The following is a 27,650-nucleotide window of genomic DNA, read 5'->3' on the forward strand; positions in this document are numbered from 1 at the left end:
TGACCCCCCATACTTACTACTGGTGGGGGACCTAAATTGTAAAGTGTCTAATACTTCCTTAGACATATTTAGAAATAAAGCAAAGGAAGAAGTATATAATATTCCACAAGCTCTTCTGCCCAATAAAATAAAAACTAACAAAAGGGGCAAGATTCTTCTTGGGGAACTCAGTGCCGTGGAGGGAATTATTATAAATGGCAGAATGCCTTCAGATACCCCGGCTAATTATACTCATGGTTCAACCAGGGGAGAATCTATTTTGGACTATGTAATAACAGACTTTGACACGTTCTCTTTTCTTAAAGATTTGGTAATCACTCATACCCCCTTGAGTGACCATAAAATTATTAAATTAACTGTCTCATTAATACCCCCTGAATCTGACCTCTGGTCCTTAAAGAACAGAGGCTTTACTATTAATCGCCACTCAGATAGATGTTATTGGGGATCTAGTCATAATAAAGATGTACAAAACATCCTTACCCAATTTCTAACTGAGCTCGACTATTGGCAAGGTAGGGAATTCATGTTCCTTGAAACCCTCATCCAAAAAATCACCGAAATGGCTAGGAGTACAGGAAATTATAAAAAGAAATATTTTTCTCCTAGTCCTCTATTAAGGTTAAATAAAGAAATCAATAAACTTGTTAGGATGCAATACCTTAATAGATCAGGGGAGAATGGGTTACAGCTAGCTCTGTTAAAAAGAAGGAGGGTGAGATTGAGAGCCAAGTTAAAAAGAGACAAAGAAGACACTTTATGGATCAAGCTAAGAGAGGCATCAAATTGTAAAAACTCTAGAGATTTTTGGTCCATAATAAGGCAAGGATGTGGATCTGTAAAAACGTCCACTCCGATTGTTATTACTGAAGATGTCTGGACCCAATTTGTGACCACCTTATATGCGCCCAATGATGCAGGGGGCGATGCATGGGTTCCAGATTTTAATACCGATTCTAAAATGGAACTCCCCACTGAGCATTCCATAGCTATCGCAATCAGGAGCATGCGCTCTTCTGGGGCTATGGGACCCGACGAATTGCCCATGTCTATAATTAAGCAAGACGTAATCACTTGGAGCAGGATTCTTCTTCCAGTGTTTCGGGCGTGTTTTAAAACTCGAACAGTTCCCGACTCTTGGCGGGGAAGTATCCTGATCCCAATTTTTAAAAAAGGAGACCGGGATAATCCCTCTAATTATCGCCTAATTGCTTTATTGGACGCGATAGGGAAAATTTTTGCAAAACTTTTATTAGTATTAATAACAGAATGGGCAAATTTAAATAATATTACACCTAGGGAACAGACAGGATTTCGAAAAGAGCACGGAACTCTAGATAACCTAACTCTGCTACAGGTAATTGTAGACAAATATGTTCGTGTACGTGGTGGGGGCATATATGCAGCATTTATAGATTTCTCCGCAGCGTTCGACAGGGTGGACCGTCCGACGCTGTGGAGAAAGCTGTCGGCATTGGGTATGCCGGGATACTTATTGGATTTAGTTAAGTCCCTACACTGGAACACATGGTGTAGGGTGTTACAAGGCGGCGAAAGGGGTCTCTCTCAAGCTACCCCTCCCGGAATGGACTAAAACAAGGATGTATATTGGCACCCACACTGTTTTCCCTGTATATGGCCGATTTGCCAACCGCTGTTGCAGATTGTGAGGGACTAGCCCCAAAAATTGGAGGAACTGCTATATCTATTCTAATGTATGCAGACGACATACTTGTTTTAGATCTGACCCCGAAAGGTCTCGCTAATCGTCTCCATACATTGAATGAATTCGCTGATGCACACTATATGAAAATCAATAGCTCAAAAAGCAAAATCATGTGCATCTTTGGTAAGAAGAAGTGCAGATCCAGGAGTTTCAACTGGACATTAAGCGGAGAAAAACTTGAGGTAGTTAACTCCTACACGTTTCTAGGCAAAATAATATCTTCTAACCTTAGTGAGAAGCCCCACATCGAAAATAATTCTAGAAAAGCAATGGCCCATGGTAGGGGATTATGTTCCTTGTATAAAGCGACGGGGAAGAGGCACTTCTCCTTATGCTTGGAGGTATTCCGAGCAAAGATTCCTGCTACCCTCCTTTATGGAATGGAATTGGTGGATCTAAATCAATGGGATTTTATGCAAAAAATGGAGGGGAAGGTATTAAGGAAAATTTCCTCATTTAATTCAGCCTGCTCCACATCTTCCTGCAGGCTGGAATTCGGACTGCGAAGTTGCTGGGCTCAAGGGTTGGCTGCTCTCGTAAGATGGGTAGCATGCTTGGCCCGAGGTAAACCAGGAACCTTACGAGAAATTTTAAAAAAGGAACTTTTGGGCAACTTTAATGAGTTCTCGCAGCTGGTAAAAAATTTTAGAAAAGCTGTTTCGATACTGGAACTGGATGAAAGTACGTTATTTTCACTTTCTCCATCAGAATTAAAGTTAAAGTTAAAAAGTATGTCCTGGGAACTATGTTATAAACTGGATATACTTGCCCAACAGAAGTATAAAGAAAGGGAAGCCCTGGTTTTAACCTATACACCTAAACTAGCCCAACAATACTTAACTTGGAACATTCCGCATGGTGTCCGTAGGATATGGTACCTTTTACGTCATAATTTGCTTCCACTTAATACACTACTTGCAAAATGGTATGGAGTGTCCCCCTTATGCAATTTATGTAATAATGCTGTTCAAGATCTCAACCATGTACTGTTTATTTGTCCGGTATTGCGCCTATTGCGAAAAAAATGGATAAAACCAATTTGTTTACAACTGGGAATTATGAATGTAAAAATGTTCTTCCATGCTCTTTTTTGCCCCCCTAACGAAATGTTCTGTTTCAGAATTTTTAAATATTTTAAAGAATTTTTAGATATATATTAATGTGATTTCGGGAGATGTTGATGAGTGCATTATTTGTAGATAATAAGTGATTATTTCTGTTGCTGTATGTAGCTTGTGTTTATTTTTGTTATGTTAATATCTACGTTATTTATGTGGCCCTCAATGAGAGCCAAATCATAATAAACTTTTGAACTTTGAACTTTGAACTACAGTGCCTCTACATATATCCTAGTGCCTTTACTGCTGGCTAAATCCTAGTACCTCTACCCCGATCAGTATAGTTGTACCTCTTCCCATGGGTTAGAATGCCACTCAGAGCGATTGCTGGGGTTTGGGCTATTTCAAGCATTCCTCCCATCACCTTCTGTGTGCTTCCTCTTAATGCCCTAAATGGCCTGGGGTATGTACAGTTGTGGGCCTGTTCGCTACACCAGAGAATTCAAGCTATAACTCTCAGATGAGGCCTAATATTCTGTGCTTGCTTGTTGTCCCTTCTAATGTGGGCCTCGCCTAGCAATTCAGGATGGACTGTTCCCATGAAGAGGAGGGTCAGTACTGATTTGTACAAGGCAGGCCTCTGTCTAGAGTGGCACAGTGGTTGAAAAACAATGAGCTGGAATGCTATCCAGAGTTATTTTTTGCGGTTAGACTATTTGCGAGCATTCCTCCCAGCACATTTTTTGTATTTGCTGTACCTATACCATGTGTGTTTACCCCTATCTATATGCTGGTACTTCTGTTTCCTCTCTCCATTACTGCTGCACCTTTATCACCAAACCTGTTTGCTAGTTTCATGTCCACTGTGTCTCTTTTTTTCTTGTATATTTTGTTGTCCATTGTTCCACCTTTTAAGGAAAAGGGTTTCCTTATTTTGTAAATTCACCAAAATACATTTTCATCAGCTTGGAGTCTGCAGGCTGGTGATCTCCTTTTCTGTCCATAATATGGTAGAGCGTTGAAGGCTCCTTATCGCAAAAAGGTTGCAGGCTTGCAGTGCCCATTTTTAGCAAACTCTTGTTGCGCAGGTTCTTCTTCTCTGATAGAAAAGTCACAAAGTATTTAAAACTGGGCACTGCAAAGCCCTACTACCCAGGCCGAAAACTTGCTGGTGACGCTGTGAGGCTACCAGTATGGAACAAATGATCTTGAATGTACCTGATCTTACATAGCTCCCTATCCTCACTTTATATGCTTGAACTTTCTTTCCAGGTCAGGCATTTTTCCAGTCGTTATTTGGTGTATCATGAGAAGATTAAAACCAGCCGAGTGTTCATAAGAGACTGCAGCATGGTATCTGTATACCCTCTGGTTCTTTTTGGTGGAGGACAGGTCAAGATTGAGCTGCGAAGGGGAGAATTTGTCATCTCCCTTGATGACGGATGGATTTGTTTTGCAGCAGCATCACATCAGGTATCTTTGAATGGCAGATGTTTCTCTTCTCGCATTTATCATCAAAATGTCGTCAGGCCAATGCTACCTTTGAAATGTATACTTATGTTTGAAATGTGTGATCTAAAGGGCCAGGCTCTCTGTGGGATTGATTGATTCCTTGCACTAGTTTCACCAATGATGTGCTACATTGTCTTGGTTTTTCTCCTTTTGCCTTTATTTCCCCAGCATATATTGAGTGCTTAGAAACATTTACAGTTTTCATTGAGTGCCATAAAACAAGAATTTCAGATTTTATCAAAAGCAAAGGAAAGCAGTAAAATGTTTGGGCTACTTTAGACACATGAATATAACATAGATAACCCTCAAATTGTTGTATACCCAAAAGCGACAGAAAGTAGCCACGTACCTCAACTTGTACTGCTTGTACAAGCCCAGGCTTCTGGTAGGTCCATCAAATGACAGTTTCTGTCATCCCCTTTCATGGCCAGGGTAGATGTAAATTAAGCAGCTGCAGTATAAAAGACTGATACATGATTTCAAAAATAGTTGACAATGAACTAGGAGAAAACATATGCAGACACACAAAGCAAAACACACAAAGTTACAGAAACAGTGTAATAAAGACTTACCGTTTTTCCGGCGTATAAGACGACTTTTTAACCCCTTAAAATGTTCTGGAAAGTCGGGGGTCGTCTTATACGCCGGGTACCAAAATTGACGGTATGTTTTACATAGCGCGGACTTCACCCGAAGGTGTCAGACCGCTTCTCAATTGAAATGGGTGCCGCTTAGGGAACTCCAGCACAAGAACGAAGAACGTAGGCGGTCTTGAAAATAAATTACAGTTACGGTACCACAGGCTGCTAATGAGCAGAGCAGAAGTACGAACGTTAAATGGGCGATGGTGGCACTGTGCAACACGATATCAGCCCCTCGCCAGCCAGAGGCAACTCAAACACTGCGCAAGTTTTAAAAGCAAACAAATGGCGCCGTGAGCCCTACCTAGACTGCAGCTGCACATCCCCAGGCAGACGAGGCGCTCCTCCACATGTGCTGATCTCTCTCTCCTTCCGTAATTCTTACGCTCATCGGAAGGAGAGGAGCGTCAGTACCACATGATCTCCTCAGTCCATGGAGATAGAAAGGGGACTGTAGGATGTTAGGAAGTGGGGGTAGTCTTATACGGCGAGTATAGCATGAAACCTACATTTTGTCAAGGAAAGTAGGGGGTCGTCTTATTCGCCGGGTCATCTTATACGCCGGAAAATACGGTACATCTATAATTCTAAATTAAAATCACAATAAACTTTTGAGGGTTCGAAAACAATGACAAAGGAATACAGAAACAACAACATTTCCTAAAGAATTGACTGGAATAACTGTAGAAAACCAAGAAATAATAATCTTGGTCGGACATTACCACAAACTTCGAAGAAAGACAAACACTTAGAAAAACAGAAGTATTCTGATGAAATAAAAGAAAATAATGGCAATGCTCTCTGAAGAATAAATATAAATAGTACAAGATTGGCAATTAATGCAGAATAACAATCAGGATTCTTATAAAAGTACAGTAGAAATCCAAGAAAACTGTAGGGAGACTTGCAATAAACTAAATAAAAAACACCTACAAAATATGTGCAAGGTATTGGAGATAGCAATAGTTTCAGATGAGAACCTCACAAAAAATAGAAACTAAGTACATTGTAAATAGCAAATGGATAATTATGTTGCAGAGAATAAAAGCTCTAGGATCGGGGTACTTCACTTCATCCTTCTAAGTGTCCTTTCATCATGGACATGATTTAGGGGTCACAACCACGACCCCCTAGCACTGCCTTTGCCTTCCCTGGGGGCTCCGCATTTCTTATAGTCTGCTTATTTGTCATTCTACTAAAAGTGAATATCATTATTTGATTCACTATTAGTGTAATAAAAAACGGAGCACACTTTGGACAGATGGTGGCAGCTGTTGTAAGTTAAAATGGTTTTAAATGTATGTTGTATGCTTGCTTGCAGGTGGGTGAAAGAGTATTTTAGTGGGAGAGGATGCATATGTGTGAGAAAATGTTACTGTATTTGTAAAAGTGTGTGAGAGGGAAAGTGAGTGAGAGTCAAGTGATAGGAAGTGAGTGAAATTGAGGTCCAGACTTACTATTCTTTGATGTGAGGCAACATGGCACGAACGTTGCTTCGCTGGCTTGCGTGAAGGGGTGAGATAGAAAATGCACCATATCTAACTAGACCTGGTGCATTTTATCCCTCCCAGTATGCTATGCGCCAACGCACATATCCCTTGTGTCAGAGTGCAAGGTGTATGTGTCCTCTGAAGAATAGGTTTTGTACTGGAAGAGGTCCCTTCCAGTACAAAAACTATGTTTTAATGTGTTTACCTTTTTACCTCTTTGCTTGTGTGCTGTACAGTACAAAGTTGGGAAAACAAGAAGAAATGGGAAACAAAACTCCTTGTTGCACCTGCCTCGTGGAGGCATAAGATTTAGGTGCAAATTCCGATCTACCAATGTTTGCAGATAGGGATTTGTGTCAAAACCCATGGAGGGGGGGTTGCATTGAAACGTCCCTTGTGTCATCCATCCAACACCCCCTTGATACAAAATAATTCAAAGCAGCACATATCGCAACTTTGCGGTACTTTGTGACACTAGCTAACGCAAATGCTCAATTGTTGTGATGTTAGGTCATGTGACATGCTTTCCTGGAACAAAAATCAGGGTCAGGGGTCCTACGATGTCACTTCCTGCAATGTCATTGAGATCAAAGTGTATGTGATGTCACTTCCACTACCCATAGCATTTTGATGAATTCACTCCCATACCTTTCGCAGTGCCATCAATCCTTGGTGTCTGTTTGTTGGTTTTGTGAGACAAGTGAAAAGTTTATTTAGTTTAGAAGTAGGTTTTGTGGGTAAGTGTAAAACTGATTGAATTTGATCTTTGTAGTGTCTTACGTGGATTTACGAATGTGCTAAAGGACTTTTAATTTTAATTTATTTCAATTACATGGTCAGTTGTCCATTACTCGGCTAGAGTAAGAGCTTTTTATATATGCATAACAATCCGAAAAGGAATTTATGATGCGATATATGCATTTGTCTGTATTATATTTTTTCTGGTTGTATCAGAGTGCTTCTAGGGTGTATGTTGGTGCGGTATATGATGATTCTGTTGGTTTAGTAGCTCTTTGTCAACTATATGACTATGCAGTGTTGTACACAAAAGGGTATTAGAGGTTTGTCTAGGCTATGGTTATTAAGGATGACCATTTGCAGGTGCCTATTCAATGGTGGTTGATGGTACTTTTTTGTGAAAATAAGTGGTATATAATGTGTTTTGATGATCTGTGCACCCAAAGAACAAGCTGTGCTCAAATCCAGAGCCTCTATATACTCATTTGTGATGATAGGCAAGACCACCCATGCTCTCGAGAAGTGTAGTTTCTCTATGACTGGAGATTGAATAACTGGTATGAAAGGTTTCATGTATGTATAGTTTAAGGATGTGATTCTTGGGTCCTTTCAGGACTTAGCAGGACCAGACATGACTCTGGAGAGGGTGTACCTTCGCTGAGCTCTTGGGCCATGAACCTTTACTAATTTGCTAATTTGCTTGTGGGAGGCGATGGAAGGCCCAACATGTGTTTCTTCATAAGACCAAATCAAACAAGTTCCACTCCATGCTGACTCGTGGACCCCAAAAATTCTGCAAATAGTTTTAGGCTTATGGATCAAGGGGGGCTCTGGACCGATCGTCCAGTGCCATTACTTTATAGTGATTTCTGCAAGTCTTTTCATACTTTGCTCTCTCCATGCCAGTCCCTTATAGCGATCTCTGACACCCTGTCAATTTTCTTAAGTAGCACATTTCACTTTTTTGTTGAGCAATCATTTCATCAGTCACCCCCACCTAATGACACCAACTGCTTTACTGGAGCCCAACTTCACTTAATTTTGAATTACTTCATGGGAAAAAACACATATTTGAGTTTCAAGGAAGAGGTACTTGCTGCCCATGATCAAGGATAGTGGTGTGCTTTGCTGTTACCAGACCTCTCTGCAACATTTTATCCTGTCTACTACAAAGATATGCCTCCGTGTCTGGCAACACATGATGCAATATTGTATATTTGCACTTTTTCCCAGAAAATCTTCACTCACTAGGTCAAATTAGTGTCTTTCATTTTAAAAGCAATTGCCATTACCTAGTTCTGTACTTTCACTGGTTGATTACAATGCATCTATGGCACCTCATCCAAGCATACTGTAATAATGCAAAATTGGTTTCACACATGTACGGAGATGACACTTATGTACCCCACCTTAGAGGATAACTGAGGGGCCAGGGTGGTTGTCATAAATGTCTAACAGTGACTTGATAAGCCTGAAAAGCTACAATATCAGGTGGTATGTGTCTTTTCGGCTTGAGACACAGTACCCGCATCACATCTAATGATACTCCATTAGTTGGAGATTGAAGAGACATCAAAATTCAAGGTTCTCTGTACAGCCCACAAGGCTGTGCACAATCCGACTCTCTGGCCTAACCAGGAACTTCTATCCATACCCAAACATTTAAATGCCTGATTCTACAAGCCACCCAAGCTCAAACAATTTGGCAGCAGTTTTCCTACAACCCTTCTCCACCCTAAAGCATTGAATACATCTAAACTACGTACTGTTTCAGAAGGAACAGAAATCCCACGTCTTCTGCTTGGCCTATCTCTTGGGCACATCTCACTTTGCAAAGGGAATTCTAAATCTCACTGGTAATAGTCAAGGGGCTCAGCAACACCTATCACTCCTTGGTGAGTTAGAAGCCTAAAAACAGTTCTCCCCAATCGCCTATTACCTGATAAGTAATAGAAAGGGCTCCAGCATTCAGAAAGGTAAGGTTTTTTCCTTTGATTCTTTACCCTTGGGGGGAACTATATTCTAAAGATTTGGAATGTATTCCGCAAGTCTGCCTAGGGAGCAAATTGTTTTAGGAAGTACTTAGCTCTACCTGCCTACCATCACTCTTGAGGCTGCAGCAATGTAGTATGAACTGCATTAACAAAGCCCTTTAAGAAATACAAATTTAAAGATTATAGGCACTTCTGTAGGGGCTTTGTTTTTTTCTTCTTTTTTTAATGAAATTACTAGGTTTTTAAATTTGTTGCATAATGAAGATCTGTTCTCACTTCTCTACCTCAGTGTACAGCCTTAGGTTGAAGGTATCAGCAAACCCAGTTATAGACTGTTAACATAGTAAAATTTAGAGGTCACCAATGCGTGAACAATAGTCTTGTGAGTGTCTTCAGGAACCAAATGCAACATACTTTTTAGAGATTTGAGAGTAGGAAAACAGATCAAAAAATTGCCTTAATTTGGGGTTCAAAAGAAAGGTTAGAATCGGATTTGACACTCATTTCTTATAATTATAGCGACCAAAGGAGGGAATCTAAGTTCAACTCCTCACCAATTACAAGAGTCAGGAATGTATTTACCACCAGAAAAAGAATCTGTTTTATCAGATTTGAGCTTGAAACAATTACTAGTCATCCCCTCTACAACTGACTTAACTTAACTGCACTGTTTAAAGAGCTCAGAGCTTCAACATCCTTCTTCTGAAAGAATAGGAGCCACGTGTCATCAGCTTATGAGACCACATGCAGACCCCATGACTAAACTAGGCTCACCAGAGGCTCTAAATTATCATTGAAGAGGGTGGGGCTCTGTGCAGAGCCCTGTGGAACCCCACACTCAAGTTGTTTGGAGGTAGAGATGTAAGGAGAAGGAAATACTGCCTGTGCCCTGTCTTCAATAAAGGATTTAAGCCAGGCTAGGGCTTGTCCTCGAATTCCAATTCTGCTAAATCTATTTAGCAAAATTGGGTCAGAAACCGTGTCAAACTCGGAGGACAAATCAATTAAAACCACCATCGCTGAGGATTTCTGGTAAAGATTCGCCTTTATAAAATCTGACCTCAAGCAAGGCAAACTTGGTGCTGAACCCTGAACGGAATCCAGATTTAGAATCATGTATGAGGTGATGGGACTTTAAAAAATAGTATAGTTGTCTTTTGACTAGCTTCTCCAACAATCTAGCCACTAAAGGCAGGAATGGGATGGGTTTTAAAACACGTAAAACTTTAGAGTATCATTTGATTCGATTTTGATTCGAGTATCATTAGGTTTCTTTAGTACAGGGAGCTGAAGAGTCTGCTTCCAACTCCTCTGAACAAAAAACAAGTTCCAGAGAGGTATTCAACAGTGTATTCAAATTGAGAATCACAAGAGTGGAAGCAAGCTTTAAGATATCAGGAGGGCATTGGTTTAAAGGGGATCCCAATTTGATTTGGCTAATTCGGCAGTGGAGTCTTCCAGAGAGATATAGGTAAAGCTGTAAGCGAAGAGCCAGAAGATGGACTGGGAATCCTCTTTCAAGATCAGTCGAAACTTGAGTTGGAAATTGTTCATAAGTTGCTTGAATTCTCTTACAAAAGAAATTAGACCGATCCTCACATAAATTGAATGAAGGGTATCCCCCCCCACCGCTCCCCCCGCTGAACACGCTGCCTGCCTTCCTCAGGGCCCGTTGAGTGCCGGATTGGGGGAAGGACCCCGTGGGGAGAAAGGCCTAGTGGTGGGCCCCTATGTGTCTGACTTGATGATGGTGGCAAGATAGGTCAGGAATGCATGTGGGCATTTGTGCCACTGGACAACCATGTGGAAAGTTACACCACTTTTCTAATACTCATACGCACAAAGAGCTGTACCTGCTACCCTACAGGAACTTAATTAAAGTTGCAAGGTTGGCGTGGTTGCTCCTTTGGTCTTACAATTTGCCCGGCCTGGGGAACCAGGGCTCCGCTCGCTCAGATAACGCTGGTGAATGTGAGCAATTTCCTCCTGGGAAGGGGCTACTCTCAACCGCGCTGGGACACTTGGTGGCCACAACTGAGTAACGGCAGAGAATCTCTTTGGCAATACTAATATTGAGTATCTCATCAAAGCCTTTATGCCTCCTAAGAAGGCTCAAAGCAATAGGGTCTCCAATTATTTCCCTGCAGTGGAACGCCAAAGTTCACCTCCTGACCCACATTTGTCAACCACCATGGACCTAATCAAGGACGATTTCTTGAGAGGAGCTGAAGGTGGACATGGCACTTAGATCAGACATTAACGCCTGGGTGACGACTCGCCATTAAGATGTTGACGATGTCAGCACCAGGACCCTGGACCTGGAAGTTAAAGTGCAGGACCTGGAAGGCTGCATGGAGTGTTTGGAGACTTCGATTGACGGCCAACTTAAGACCTCAATTCTGTTTAGTTTGTACCTCGAAAATAGGTCCCGAAGAGACAATGTGCGCATTCGGAATCTGCAGGAAGGCGCATAGGGAATGGACCTGGAGGCCTTTACTCAGTCTCTTCACTGAGCTTCTCAGTGAGACCCTACTGAAGGTGAAGATTGAAAGAGTGCACAGGGCGTGGCCCCCTACACCGGGTGAAGAACGCAGTTCCAGTGATGTGCTGGTCAAGCTGCACTCCTTCAAGGTGAAAGAAGCAATTCTTCAGGCAGCTCAAAAATACAACGAGGTCTCCTTTCAAGGAATGTCCTGCTCCATCTTCCAGGACCTTGCCGCAGCTACACTGGCGAGATGTATAGAATTCTGGCCAATTACTGACAAGCTCCGTCAGGAAAGCATCAAATATAGATGGACATATCCCTTTGGCTTGGCGTTTTACTTCCAAAACAAGTCTCATCATGTCACTGGTTTCCAGGCGGCATCGTAGCTTCTTGGTCTCTCATCTCATTTGGAGCGGGCAGCGGATGGCGAGGTTGGCAGACCTGCAGGCTCCCCACCCTGACTCAACAAAGACAGACAATGGCAAAAGACGCACAAGAAGCACTGAAGAAACTTGCATCTACACCCAACAGTGAAGTCATGGAACTTTCGAAGGGCTCGCAGCTGGGAAGTGGGGAGATAAGGCTTCTTGAACTCATGGGTTAGTCGGCCAATGGGATTGACATGTCGCAGAGGCCCATTGGTGATGACCGGGCCCAGGAGGGGCACAGCTCCCTCGCTCTCTTTCTTCCTCTTTTTCATTTCACATTCTTATGTCTCTTCAACTTGTTAAATTTCCAACTCTCTTAACAACTTTACTAAGATTGCCGTAGCTGGTTTGGACCGAGACGCCTGAAAGAAGGTATTGTAAGGTAAATACTGTTACACCTGCTGGGAGGGACAGTTTGGTGGTCTGTTTGTGTAATGGGATACATCTTACCTTTTAGTGTGGTACATGAGGGAATCTACATGCAACCAAGATTGGAATGTACAGATAACAGGGGGAAGACTCTTGAGAGATTACTGAAAGAGAATGCAGAGCGGGCCGGACTTGGTGGGTATATTACAAGGTTATATGTTATAGCTGAGATCTCTGCCTTGCCCTAGATTTTGGTTCTCACAACCTTGCAATGTTCGCCAAGAGACAGAAATTGTGGAATTATATTACCAACCACAGACATGATGTGGTAGCATTCCAAGAAACCCATCTTAAACGCTCCGAGGAACACTGCTTGAAACATAAAACCTACCCAATGATTTATAAATCTCAGCATCCTCTAAATACAATGGAGTGGCGGTATTTTTCCACTCAGCCTTGCGATTTACACCAGAGGGCTGCAATGCTGGTAAGGAAGGAAAAACAGATATTTCACAGTGAAGAGTCACATACCGGTTCATCATTGTACTTTTTCTACACTTTATGGACCTACCACTAATCTAGTCTTGTTCTTACACACATTTCCCCCTGCTTTGGGGGACTTTGCGGAAGGGTAGTAATAGTCATGGGTGGCTTTAATCTCACTTGGGACTGGGACAGACAGCATGCACCCACAATGCTCGACCACGGGTAGCTTACCAAAAAGCTTTGGAAAAAGCCTTCAGAGAGTGGGCTTACTGGATGCTTGGCGTATGCAGCATCTGAATGGCCGGTATATACCTCCTTCTCGCATTCACGTAGAAGCTATTCTCGCTTAGACTATGTTTTTATAAGCAATACCATTCTCAAGGCCTTACAAGTGGCCACATTTAACCCCATATTGCTCTCTGATTACGTGCCGGTGTTCTTAAGCCTAGACTGGGAGGCCTCGCCCCCGAAATACAAGAGGTGGTTTTTCCCAGGATCTTTACGTTGTGATTTGAAACTGCTGCTTGACACCCTGAGAAAGACCTTAAACGATTACCTTCATGACAGCAATACAAGTGACACCTATCCACTGAATAATTGGGACACCTTTAAGGCGGTGCTACAGGGGCAATGCATAGCGTTAAACTCCTCCCTCAATGCTCCGGGGCGACTATTAGGCGGGCATTTCAAACGCATGTTAGCAGGCTAGCTGCGACGGCGCTCACGTCTCCTCGTAAGGGGAGGATGACGCGGTCGCGTGCAGAGGGCGCCCGCCAAAGGCACACCTAAGGCAAGCCCATCTGCACCCGTCCGCGCCTGAACGGGCCCAGGGTCCAGAAACCTGGGCTCTCCCACAAGGGGTAGGATCTCCTACACTTCTGATCAGCTGTATCACATCAAAGAGACCCTCCCCCTTAGCTGCACTCATACTCAGTGGTGCCAATCAGCAGTGGTAACAAATGTCCCCAATGCCCCTTTGAATTGGGTCCATCTGGTACGGCTACCGCCGTTATGACATCAGCCTTTAATATTTCTATCAAAATGTCTCTTTTGAACTGTTGCTCATTGTCTAAGCACACCACCGAGCTGCGCTTACTGCTGGAAGAACACGACCTTGATGCCTTGTTACTCACTGAAAAATGGCTTTCCAGTACTTCAGAGCCAGCGGTGGTACAGGCCTGCACCCTGGATACCTGATTCAAAGACAAGATAGGGAATTAATTAGAGGTGGGGGTTTGGCCATTATTTATAAAGAAACATTCAATTGCCGCATCTCAGACAGTGTGATCCCTGACTGTGAAAGCTGTTACTTCACACTCGGCTTTTCCTTTACGTGCACTTTTTCTGGCGTCCTTATTTATCAACTGCCAGGACCAATTTGCCACTTTAGCAGGGATCTTCCGGAATAGATAGCCACATCGTCTAGCTCTCTTTCTAACTTTTCTGTGCTTGGTGATCTCAACATTCATTTTGACTTGATATCCTCCTCTCAGGCTGAAGTTGACAATCTGGGTTCTCTGGCACTGAAGTTGAAGGTGTCCGGCCCCACTCATCAAAAGGCCATATTCTTGACCCGCTCTTTTCCAACATTGATAGTCTTGCTGTAGGAAAACGCATTCCCCTGCCATGGTCAGACCACTCTATGGTCCCTTTCGTTTGGACTGTACAGGATGGTGGTCCGCCACAGGAAAGGGTAAAAATGTGGAGTTGGAACTGGTCTAAATTATCTACTGAGTCCTGGGCTTTAACTCTTGAGAACACCAGACCTGTCTTAGATAACGACCTTTAAATGGCTAATAACAAAGTTAATGAATGGTTGGAATCATCGTTAAATACGTTAAGACCCAAAAAGTGGATGACAAGTGAAAAAAAAAGATGGGCATTGTTCAGCCTGGTATTCCCCCAAACTCAGAGAGCTGAAACAAGTGTATAAATGTCTGGAGAGAAGCTGGAGAAAGGACTTCTCCATTACTGAGAAATCTAAATATAGAGAAGCCATTACATCCTATAAGGCAGAAATCAGATCGGCCCAATCCAGGTACTATGAAAAGAAGATTATTGCAGCCTCCAACTCTACCCGTGAAATGTTTTTAATTGGAAAGTCCCTCCTTAAGCCTCCTGAGCCCCCCATGCCTATAGGGGGCACCTTAGGACGTTGTAATAAGTTGGCACACTTCTTCCACAAGAAAATTGAAGATATTTATTCCACCTTTCTCCCCCATCAGTCTCTTTAAATATCCCCCCTGCAGATGTTCATTTTTCCACTCCTAGACCCCATTATTGAGACAATCCCCCCCCCCCCCCCCCCCCCATTGATATGGATTATTTTAAAACATACTTTGTCCATCTGAAATCAGGCTCCCCTAGTGATGTTGTATCCCCTACCACTCTCAATCAGGTCTTCGATTCTGTCAGGCAGTTATCCTGGAACTCATCAACATCTCACTTTCCTACGGGATCGTTCCCGCCCCTTGGAAGCAGGCTATGGTCAGAGCTCTTCTAAAAAAAACCACCCTTGACTCTGAACTTTTTACCAATTATCGGCCGATTTCATGTTTACCAGGGATTGCTAAAATATGCGAAAAGTATGTAAATTCAGTTCTCTCTGCTGGGGCTTTAGACCCAAACAAGGCACGGAAACGGTCTTATTAGTGGTGGTTGAAGAGTCAAGAAAAATTCTGGATGTCGGTGGGTCTGCGGCTAGTGTACTGCTTGACCTCAGCGCGGCCTTCGACGCGGTCAATAACCAATTGCTGATTGCAAGATTTAGTGAGATTGGGGTCACAGGTATCCTACTCAAATGGCTTGAATCTTTCCTGGCAGATAGGTCTTTGAGGACAATGTCATCTCTGAAAGGATGCCTTTGTGATGTGGGGTACCTCAGGGCTCTTCCCTGAGCCATACGCTTTTTAATGTTTATTTGCGCCCTTTGGCTGAGATGGTTAAGGCCTTTGGGGTTAGGATCATCTCGTATGCGGACGATGCTCAGTTGATTGTGTCCTTTATTCACCTGGACAATACTAAGATTAATCTGGCCAACTGCTTTGAAAGGGTCTCCGCGTGGATGGATGACTCTTTTTTAAAGCTGAATGCAGCCAAAACTGAGCTGATGTTTTGGGTAAGACCGCTAACCTTGATACCAGTGTACTGTGGCCTAAATGTCTAGGCGCCATGCCTCCCCTCAAAGATCAAATAAAAATCCTTGGGTGTGGCTGGACCATGACCTGAATTTTAAGTAGCAAGCGCGAAGGGTGGCTGGTACCTGTTTTGGTATCCTAAAACCGTTCAGGAAAATGTTACCCCTTCTGCCCTTTAATGCTAGGAAACTATTGGTTCAAACCTTGATTCTATCAAGGTTTGATTACCCCAATGTGCTTTACCTGGGCACACCTTTCTCTACCAATAAAAAATTGCAAACGGTCCAAAATTGTGCAGTGGGACTTCTTATGCAGGCTCATAATCAGGAATATGCTAAACCTCATATCATCTTCTTGCACTGGCTGCCGGTGGCCGAAAGAATCCAGTTTAAGGCTTTGTGTACTGCCCACAAGTCACTTTCAGCTAGGCCCCCCACCCCGATTCTTCGGTCTATCATTACACCATACCTCCAAAAAAGATCACTTCGCTCTGAGAAGAAACACCTAGTAGCCGTACCCAGAGTAAATAGAGCGCAGAGTGATGGATGGATGTTCTCCCTCATTGCGGCAAAAGGTTGGAATCAGTTACCAGACCATATTAGGCTTGAGGCCAACTATTTCTCCTTCCGTAAGCTCCTGAAGACTATGTTGTTCCCTTGACTTCTTTTCTGATTTCGGCTGTTGGCTTTGTCTCTAGCGCTGGGAGGCCGTTGGTAGCCATGCGCTCTATAAATGTTTATTCATTCATTAATTCATTCATTCATTCATTCAATAGGCTGAGGACTAAGGAAAGACAGACACTGTAGGCAGAGCTCCAGATGGCAAAGCACGTTCACAAGGACAGCCCTACTCTTAAAAGTGATCTATAATAACTGGGCAAAGCTTACCCTTCTCCGCCTCCTATGCATGACATACGAGTAAGGTAATAAAACGGGCTCTCACTTGGCAAGACAGCTGAGGGTTAAAAAGGAGAAAGAATACATAGGAGACATTTGCAGTGAACAAGACGGGATTATCAACTGCACACAGAAACGGCGCAGGTCTTCGGACAGTACTACCAATCCTTATACACTGCGAATGAAACTAAAGTAGATGAGCAGTTAGATTATTTGCATAGCATGACCCTGCCCCAAGTCTCAGATGCCCAGAACAAATTACTGGGGTGCCCCATCTCAGAGGATGAAGTTTGCAAAACGATAGCAAACCACAAATGCCACAAATCACCCGCCCAGATGGACTAAGTGCCCAAGTTTACAAAACATTCATGGCAGAACTGATCCCTCACTTGGTTTCACTGTTCAACCACATGGCCGACACGGGCACGGTCACTGCTTCCACGAACAAAGCACTGGCATCTCTCATACAAGGCAAGGACCCGAGGCAGTATGGTTCCTCATGCCCAATCGCCTTATTAAACCTAGACGCTAAATTGTACTCTGAAATCCTGGCCACCCGACCTACTTCCAGACTTAATTCATCCGGATCAATCTGGATTTATTAAGAGCAGGCAAACACACAATAACATCAGAAGGGTGGTCTTCCTGATTGAAAAGGTCTCCAAAAAGTCAGTACTGGCCGTTCGTATTGCGCTAGACTCTCAAAAAGCCTTTGATCATGTGGACCGACCTTTCTCTTCCACACTCTGAGGGAGTTTGGCTTCAGTGACAGATTTCTAACTATGGTTAGGGCCAACTGAGCGTCACCCACAGCAAGGGTGTTGTTCAATAGGGTTAGTTCCTTGGTAGTTTCCCTCTGGAGAGGGTGCGGCAGGGATGCTCCCTTTACCCCCTTTTGTTTGCCCTGAGCATCGAGCCACTGGCAACCATGATACGCCTGAACTCATGGATCCAAGATATTTCATTTGCGGCAAAAGAGCATAAACTTTCCCTCTTTGCAGATAACATCCTGTTGTCCCTGGCCTCTCCTCACACCTCCCTTCCAATTACCCTAGAGGAATTGTGCCAGTTTGAAGGAGTGGCGGGGTTTTGCATTAATCTGACCAAATTACACGTGCTCAACTAAACAGTCCCTCCCGCGGACACGGAACAGCTGGGTAGGTTGATACCTTTCAAATTTGCGACCCACGACATCACATATTTAGGTATTAGGATTATTCCTAAGCTTAAGGATTTATTCCGAGCCAATTATCCACCCTTACTGCATCAACTGAGAATGGACCTAAAGACATGGCACCTATGTATTTATCCTGGTTGGGACTAATACATGCCATTAAAATTACGGTTCTGCCGAAACTATTCTATTTATTTCAGGGACTTCAAATAGAGGTAGACTGGAGGTATTTCTCGACCCTGCGTTCCTTAATGATTGGCTCTATATCGCAAAAGGGGGGGGGGCTGCCTTTCCTACAAATTATTATGACTACCTAAATCCTCAGTGGGTCTAGCGCTACCTGATTTTAACTTGTATTACAAGGCTGCACAGCTGGGAGTAATCCCTGAGTGATTCGTCTGCGAGTCAGACAAACACTGGCTCCAAATAGATAGAGCTGTGGTAAGGAAATATATTTGGGACTTACTGTGGAAATCAAATGCAGATCGACCCCCAACCGCATACCTGAATACCCCTACACAAACAACTCTTAAAGTGTGGGACAAGGTAACTAGATTAGAAACTTGGATGACCTTTCCCTAGCCTCTCACTCCCATTCACATTAATCCAGCATTTCCTTCCGAGTTACATTTAGGACCCTTCAAAGCTTGGAGCACAGTGCGGGGGTGTTTCATTGTCTCGGACTTATTTCATAAATGGGACACAAGACTTTCAGCTTCCACCCACGGAACACTTCCTTTATAATCAGCTTAAACGTTGGGTACCCCAACCAGAGCTACGTGATGCTGCCACAAGGGCCCTAACACGTATTGAGCACTTTGCGCGAAGAGGTGGCAGTACAAGGGGAACCATTTCCTTCCTCTACACCCTGTCGATTGACACCCTACGAACCTGTAAACCACAACATATAGACCACTGGTAATGCACACTAGAGGGCCCTATTAAGAAGGCTCAACGGTCCGGACTGGTGAGGGATATACCCAGGTTTAATCATTTGATGGGTCTCAGGGAGGCTCATTACAAACTTTTATTTGATTGGTACCTTTACCCCACCAACCCTAAGATAATATTTCCCAGGACTACCTCAGACCTCTGTTGGAGGGGCTGTGGGCTGCTTGGTGGCTTTAAACACATCTGGTGGTTCTGCCGTAAGATAGGCCCCTTTTGGTCCGAAATATTGGTACAACTTATTCTGGGGTACCTGCTTCCGGATGACCAGGGCTTTGTACTTTTGTGGTGGTTAAGGAGTGAGCCTCTTCGGTATCAGACAAACTCGCAGTGGCTGCAGCATGGAAAAGAGTGGAGGCCGCCTCTCTGATGCAATGGCACGCAAGGCTATGGAGGTGATTACGATGGAGCGTATGGCAGATATCCTACTAGACTCTTATAAGAACTTTGAATATGTTTGAGGTCCCCTGGTGAACTGTCTTTTGAAAGGCCTCAATTTGTGTGTGTGTGTGTGCCCTACCAGAACGACGGCCCTACACCTGTTTAAATTTAATACATAGTACTACTGGAAAGCTGGGCAGATACACATGCTGGGCCAATGTTGTTGAGAATCATAATGCAGTATCCTGCAGGAAACAATCTTCCACTGGTGTTAAGACACTCCCATGTACCATACTTTTATTTGTAAGTTGTGTTGGGGGGAGGGTGTGGAATATGAAACTTGCTTTGTTCTTTGGGGGTAATGTGTTTGTATGTTCTTTAATGGGCAAACTGTTTATACCGAGCGCTTGGCTGCCTCTGTGTTTAGGAATGCTGTACTTTTGGAAATTGTAATCAAACTTTGAGCTGAGGTGTACCGACTGCTTGTTTATATTGTGAACTTATCTGGACAATAAATAAAGAGAACTTTGACAAAAAAAGGTTTGCGAGGCATTTTTATTTAGTAGGCAATCGTGGAGGAGATGTAGTCCTTATGAGCTCTACGAATGGATGCATGAAGCATTTTCAGGCTGTTTTATAGGCCATTTCCGCATCCCTGTCGTAAGATTTCCAAATATTTCGCTCCAATGGTTTGCAATGATTTTTCTCCTCCTTTATGGCAGATGAGAAAAATTAAGCAGAGGGCTTAGATCTCATAGTGGTAGAGGTTTTTTGAGGAGCAATACATTCTAAGGCCTCAGATAACCACCCATTGAAACTAGCAACATCCAAATCTAAAGAACCACATACATTGATTGAGATCTATTGTAGTACCTCAACTAGGCGGAGTTCCGAGATTTTGTGCCATGCTCTAGAGGAGTTTTGTATTATAACCTGCTCCCTAATGGCCAAGGACGTGGAAATCTTAAAAGGTATTAAAAAGTAGACAGACAAGATAAGCTTTAGAGCAGACTTGATCTGAACATTTGAAAGGGTAAAAGAAAATAAGATCCAGCATATGAACTGCCTTATATGTGGGGCCACTCACTAGTTACTCTAAATTGAATCCTTAAGCAGATAAAAACTGCTTAGCAGCCCTTCTGTTCAAGTCAATTGTGTGTAGATTAAAATCCCAAAACACAATAAAATTGGCGTGGAGAAGCAACAATTGACTAAGTAAATCCTGAAGTAGCTCTAGAAAATCCACAAAACTAGCTAGCGATCTATAAATTAAGGCCTCAGATTAAGAATAGGAAGGCGTTAAAGCAACTGTGAAAGACGGTCCCTCAATATTTGCAATGTTTGTCAATTTTGAAATTGAACAAGAAAAATAGGATTGTTGCGCTATTGCAATTCTGCCCCCATTTTTATTTACCCAATTGATATGCTGAATTTGAAACCCTAGAGGGATAGCTAGAGTAATGTCAGCTGAAGAAAACTCCTTTAACCAGGTCTCTGTTAGGAACATTAAGTCCCATTTATCTGAAAGAGTAATTCATAGACACCTGAAGCATGTTTGGGTAAGGATCTACAATTTAGTAGACAAGCTAAAAAAGTAGTACCTGTGAGGGCAGCCTCATGCGGCTCATTTATAGCAGGAGGTTTATCTTTATCAGGGATGTTGGGAGCCAAGTGCTGATTCTTGCTGGGGATATCAAAAGAAGAACTGACAGCAAAGACATTTATATGTTGGGCAATTTATGGGTTCAACATTAAAGTTACATTAAAAATTGCACAGGGCGCTTTTAAAGTTACTCAATTCTACCCTTGATCTAATACCTGTGGAAAAGTGCTCTGACAGGTCCCACTTGCAGCATAGCTGGGGATGGGCCCGATTCAATCGCAGAAAAGGAAAGACAAGCTTGCCTCTAGCATGTCTTCAGCCCACCAGCTGCATACCCGCTGCGCAGGTCCACCGCATGCCTGGCTTAAATGAGTAAAATGAGTCAAGATTCCGACCACTAGAGCACGTCTGCACCAAAATGTCGCCTCTGTGGTGGAATCCGCAAAAATGTGGAAGTGAAACAAAGAAGAATCCCTCCAAGTTAAAAGATGATCCTGTTAAACATATTCCTCTAAAACTGTCCAGCCACACCCCTAATACCACAATTATGAAAACAAATTAAATAAAAATCGCCAGAAACAGAAAACAGTTGCCAGCATATTTAGCTGATGCGTGTCGGTGGCATGCCCCCGCTTAAATGGGTAACATGAGGCACAATTCCACCCACTAGAGCACGTCTGAACCAAAATGGCACCTCTGTGGTGGAATCTGTAAAAATGTGTAAGTGAAATAAACAAGAATCCCTCCAAATTAAAAGATGATCCTGTTAAAAATATACCTCTAAAACTATCCAGCCACACCCCTAATACAACAATTATAAATACAAATTATATAAAAATCACCAGAAACAGAAACCAGTTACCGGCACATTTAGCCTTTAGCTTTTAAAGTGTCTACAGTCAAAAATTATCCAAGATGGTCGTAATTGTACTCCCGATCAGTCTTGCTGTAAGTCCAGCGCCACACTTGCAGTAAGTCCAGCACCATACATGACCACTCACAGGTATTGCAACACACTCCCATAAAAAAATAATGGAGCAGGGGCTTAAAGTAAAAACCCCTAGGAAATAATGTTAAAATAAATTAACTTACGTAGACTTTTAAAAATGATGTATATGTATTTTATTTAATATTACAAAAGATACCTATAAACTTACACTCGGAAATGGTGACTAGCCCAAAGTAATAAAGTTAAAACAAAGTATAAGAATACATATAGAAATCTAAATTTACCTTAATGAACAAGCCCCTATGTGTTATAGTGCAGCTTCCAATTGGCGCACATTAATATACCATAAAATGCCTCACTATATCAAGTGCAGCAATGATCGAAACTTAATTTTGTGTCTGAACTTTTTGATTTTTTAAAAACCAATTAATTAACATACAGACTCAAATTGTAGTCTCCCTCGTTCGCTATAGGTCGCATTGCATTACCAAAAAGGGTTGTTTTGCCGCGTTTCTTGTATCTGTTAGACCAATATCCCTTTCTTGTTATGCTGGTTGGTGTTTCGAGATCTCAATAGCTGACATTTGGATTTGATCTGGACGTCTGGCAGGCGCGGGGTTGCCATGCAGATATTGTTTCTGTCCTTGGATGTTAATGGCCTGGAGGCACAGCATGACGAGGTGTATTCTCTAGCAGCACAAATGAAATGGCTTACGACCTGAATTGCTTGGGAAGCGCCATCTGACGTGAGGTATCTCTGGCCTACGTGACATCCTAGAGGCCGTTCCGTGTGGTACGCATATTCTGCTTTTGTTCCTGGTGGTTCAACACTGTTGCTCCTGTTACCTCCATCATAGGCATTGCGTGGCGGTATACTCCCTGGATCTACTTCACTTGTGTGTGCCCGGCTTCGCTGCAATCAGAACAACTCGCAAGTCGCAATGGAGAAATGCCCCGGTCACGTCTATGGGGTAGCTGTTTGAGTTGGGGGCTACCCTAACATTTGAGGGGCTTTGCGAGATATCCATGCTTCTGCCGGGAAAGTTCCTGACTCTCACTATGCTTCGGGAGACAGTCGGTGACATTTGGGGTGACTGGAATTTTAGGCCTGCTACAGACACTGCTAACATGGAGCCCCCAGAGACACAGGATCGCAAATGTATACAGGGCGTTGGGACAAGGGGCGAGAACAGCTCCACTTGGCCTTCAGCTCGGATAGAGCCAGGGCCTACAATTTAAGGTTCTCGCCCTCATAGAAATGTGATCTCCATTGTTGGACACATGCAGCAGGCGATTTGATGCAACAACTGCAATACAAGGCCAGGCAAGGCTCACAGGTTACAGGGTGAGTTATAATACCTCATGCCCTGGAACTGTATTCAGACCTGGGGCCGCCATTGCCAGCAGCTCCTCCACCCTAATTTTGCTGCCCTATTATGCAAACGCTCTGTCCATGGTACTGGATAGTCTCTATGCTGCTCTGTTCCAGGGTGTCCTTCCTTGCTGAACTTCTTTGCACTCAGCACACTTCTGACCCTGCTACAGAACTGCCCTATGTTGGAAGATACTGTTTGTTTATCATGCACTAGCTTACCCCACCTAGCATATTCTATAGTATGTCAACTCTCTGTGCACATCTTGATTTAGACCCTTTTTGCCTCGCCTGCTATGCACTAGATTGTCAAGTGTATGTAGCCCAGCACACTGTGGCCAGATATATGTATTCTTTTTCTGTAATCTTGTATGCTTAACTTTCAATAACAAGTGATTTATAAAAAAAGTAACATACAGACACTAATTGCTTGAAACATTTTGTCTCTAGCAAATTTACAATTGCATTTTTTCTGAACCCAAATCCCAATTCGCACACCTGATTGGGTGCAGATAGGAGGGCCATGCTGACAGTACAGGTGCTGCTCTACATTGCCCTTTCATGGCCAGCTCTCTGTGAATAGTGAATTGCACTGTTCTACAGTGCATTGCCACCCATGATCTACAAGGAGGGGAGTGTAGGAGGCCTGCTGAGGTCATCGAGCCCACGGATATATACGTACATGTTCAGAGAGCGCATTTCCTTGCATAGATCTTAAACGGCCACTGAAGGGAAATGCAAAGGATATGGGGCCAAATATATGAAGCGGCAGGTCGCAAAAATTGGTCACAAAGCATTCCGACTTTTTGCGTCATGTCTCCGATATTGCAGTGCAACCTATGTACTAACAGGTTGCATTGCAAACTCTGCAATCACAGGAGCGGTTTGCAGAACAACCTGCCTAATGAGTATTGATTAGGCAGGTTGCTATTTACAACTCCCTGTAATTGGCTACAAACACAAGAAGGGTGGCCTGCAAGAAACAGCAGACCATTGTCCCTGTGTTGTATTCCCAACAGAAAGTTATGTTGTTTTTTTTGTTTTTTAATTAAAAAAAGCCCTTGTTTCTTTAAGGGATCGGTGCTGCTTCAAAAAAAGGTTTTCTATCTGGAAATACATCAGGGAGCAGGCAGGGATCCCTTGGACCACTGCCATTTACCCTTGGGTGGCCTTGTATAATTATTAACGGGTAAGGGGACATAAGGAGAGCCATTTCCCATGGGAAAGCAGTTGCCCCCTCCTTTGAGGTTTGTGTTACTAATCAAGAGTTTGCAATTGTTGTTACAAACCAATGATAACTACCATACCAAATTGCAATTAGGAAGGAACGCCCATTCCTAGTTGGGATTCATTCACTTGTGTTGCAAAACCGTTTTGTAATTTGGAAACGTTTTTCTGACTCACAAAATAGGTTTAACATAGGTTTGGTACATAGGACTAGCCATTTTTCATATGCAAACCGTGCGATTTTGCAGGATCGCAGGGGTTGTAATGTCAAAATGGCTTAGTACATCTGGCCCTATACTCTGACCACTGCTTCGGGAGGGGAGAGAGGGAGGCGTGTAATAAGGAACAGCAGGGCTAATACTTTGTATGATAATTTTCAGTTTGCAGTTCAGACACAAACTTCACAGAGAAATGAGTGGTGCAGCAGCCAAAGATCTGTGTGTATCCCTCGGTCAGTGACAGATCTGCATCAGCCTTGTTTGCGGCTGTGCCTACTTTTGCATTTTTTGCAAGTGAGCAAGATGCAGGTACGCAGATCAGTTTGCCCACAAGCTTAGTATTTTAAGCAAGCACCAAAATGTTTTGTGAATGAGCACATACATAAAATATTTGTTTCATTTCGATTTTTTCACTGGCGCAGGTTGGATCAAGTTCAAAACAAAAAGGCATTGCAAATCGCACCATTTGTATTTATTGTTTTCTCTGATAGTGTGATTGTGCTTCAATATCTGGACTATGACTGCCTTGCATTAAAGTAACTTGACTTTTGGAACTTTCCATGGTTTGCTTATTAGATTGTGTTCTTCTGTATCCTTGTTCCTACTCAGGTGGCAGAGCTCGTGAAGGAGCTTCGGAGTGAACTTGATCAGCTGCTGCAGGATAAAATCAAGAATCCTTCCATGGACTTGTGCACTTGCCCGCGAGGGTCCCGCATTATTAGTATGATTGTAAAATTGGTGACCACTCAGTAGAGTATGATACAGCCATAACTGAGTATGGCACTGTGATGAACTTACTGTAATGTTTAGCTTTTCAGGCCTCAGGACAGTTAAGGGTACCATGTACTCCTTTTACATGACGACCTACTTCTCCACACAAATGTCCAGTTAAAGACTACATCATGTGGATGTGATTGGTAATATGCAGATTATTTTTCATCATTTTGTTTTTTAATATATATCGTCCAATGAAGTACATCTGTTGTCATGATTGCGCCTTCCTGCAGCACTTCAGCCTCGATTACCCCATTAAACATTATACTCTCCCATCTCATAGTCACCATACAACATTGTGTTTGTCTCTCCTGCCAGTCACTGCCTGTTGTTGATCCAACCTTCATGACAAGTAGCCACCCTGTAGGGCCATGTTAACAAGTAACTGCCTGTCATTGTCTTTATTAAGTCTTTTGTTTTTCCTTTACAGATTTTTTGTATTGTCTTCTGTATTTGTATTTTGATGGTGTCTGTGCCAAATTTACAATGACTGTTATTAAAAAAAAGACACTTTTCCCAAATGTGTATGAAATTTGAACGTAGGCATAAATGAGCAAGCATTTGCATATTCTGGCATTTTTTAAAATAATTTAAAATGTATTGACAGCCAATTCATAGCAGAAAGGTAGTAATAGACCACGGATGCTGGAACATTATATTATGTTTTACGGTTTACTCAGTTTACAATCTGAGAGTTTATTGCAGTGTATTCATGAATATAGGATTTCGATATAAAACATAGACACATATTACTTCAGTATTGGAACTTTCATAGATTCCTATTGCTTGTATCATTCCCCGTCGTCAAGATGGGAGTCCACGGTAAATAAAAAATATCATAGAAATAGGTACCAAAAAAAAGAATAAGGCCTAGGCCTCATTTCATAGCATATCCACCTCTTTTTGTAAAAGAGACCAAATTAAACGAACAGCCAATCAGAACAGCCTCACCCCATAAAGTCCCTTGCTCATTGCACCATCAGGATTCAAGCAAGCCGGGCCGACGACGGCTGAAATGCCAGAAACCGGTTCCCGGAAGCTTGTTTCCTTCCCAGTATAAGAATTGGTTTGCCCTGTTCCCATCCTGCACTGGGACAGGAACAGACTAATTTGCATGTAGCCAGGTTCTGAGCTGGGATGGTGCAGTGAGCTAAAAAACGGTGATGGATCAAGCCCTGATCTTTGGACTGGGTAAGAGTGGTCTGCTTAATTCAGACACTCTGTTCATCACCACCCCCTTTTCTGAATCACCCCATAAAGCCTCAGATTTTCTACCGCATGGTGTGCAAGGGAGTCTCCACTGAGCTCTGCTCAGTTTTCTTCAGTTTATTCTTCAATTTCAACAACTCTTCACATCAAATTCAACATGTCAAACAAGGAGAAGGAGGCTCCATTCACAGCTTGTGCCACCTGCTCAAAAAAGAGACTTTATGTGGAGGACAAACATAAAGACTGTATTTATTGTTTGTATCCTGACCACAAGGCTACTAACTGCAAAATCTGTCGGACCTTCTCTACCAAGACCCTGCAGGACCGCTAGGGGCATCTAATCACTTGGCTTCAAAAACTAAAGTCACAGAAAGATCCTGTCTCCAGTGACCGTGATGACACTTCCTCAGCTACTTCATCGAGGAGATCACTAAAAAGGGGTAGGTCTTCATCTTCTACTTCTACTTCTTCTGACCCCCCTTCAAAAGCCTTACAAAAGACCTCCAATAGGCGTAGTCCCATCAAATCTCCTCACCGAGGTGTAAAGGAAAGGGAAGAACTTGTTTCAGAAGTAGCACCTGCTAAGAAGACAAGCTTTGTGCCTTCTGCTTCTTCCCCCCTTCTAAGAAGGCTAAAACTTTTTTAAAAAACAGCTTCTGTCCCACCTGATGGAAAAGCTGACAGAACAATTTGCTCGTCGTCAACGACAACATCAATACCGTCGACGATGACTTCAAAAACCTTACCCGCGTCGACTTTGGCTCCGTCGATGAGAGTTCCCTCGTCCCTACCGGCTTCGTCGAGGTACCATTCACTCTGTCGTCGACGTCTACTC

The 27,650-nt window shown here is 43.0% G+C and overlaps 1 protein-coding gene across 2 annotated transcripts in view; it reads left to right on the plus strand.

Moving 5' to 3' along the window:
- Window positions 1-26,121, plus strand: part of DHX57 (DExH-box helicase 57) — a 432,068-nt gene extending 405,947 nt beyond the window's left edge. For both annotated transcript variants that reach the window (XM_086927178.1, XM_086927177.1), the window contains 2 exons: window positions 4,057-4,257; window positions 25,442-26,121. In XM_086927178.1, the coding sequence (XP_086783304.1) occupies window positions 4,057-4,257; window positions 25,442-25,585 (345 nt within the window). In that variant the 3' untranslated portion in view covers window positions 25,586-26,121. The remainder of the gene's footprint in view (window positions 1-4,056; window positions 4,258-25,441) is intronic.
- The last annotated feature ends 1,529 nt before the right edge of the window (window positions 26,122-27,650 follow it).

This window comes from Lissotriton vulgaris, chromosome 6 (assembly GCF_964263255.1).
Source record: "Lissotriton vulgaris chromosome 6, aLisVul1.2, whole genome shotgun sequence".
Lineage (NCBI taxonomy): Eukaryota > Metazoa > Chordata > Amphibia > Caudata > Salamandridae > Lissotriton > Lissotriton vulgaris.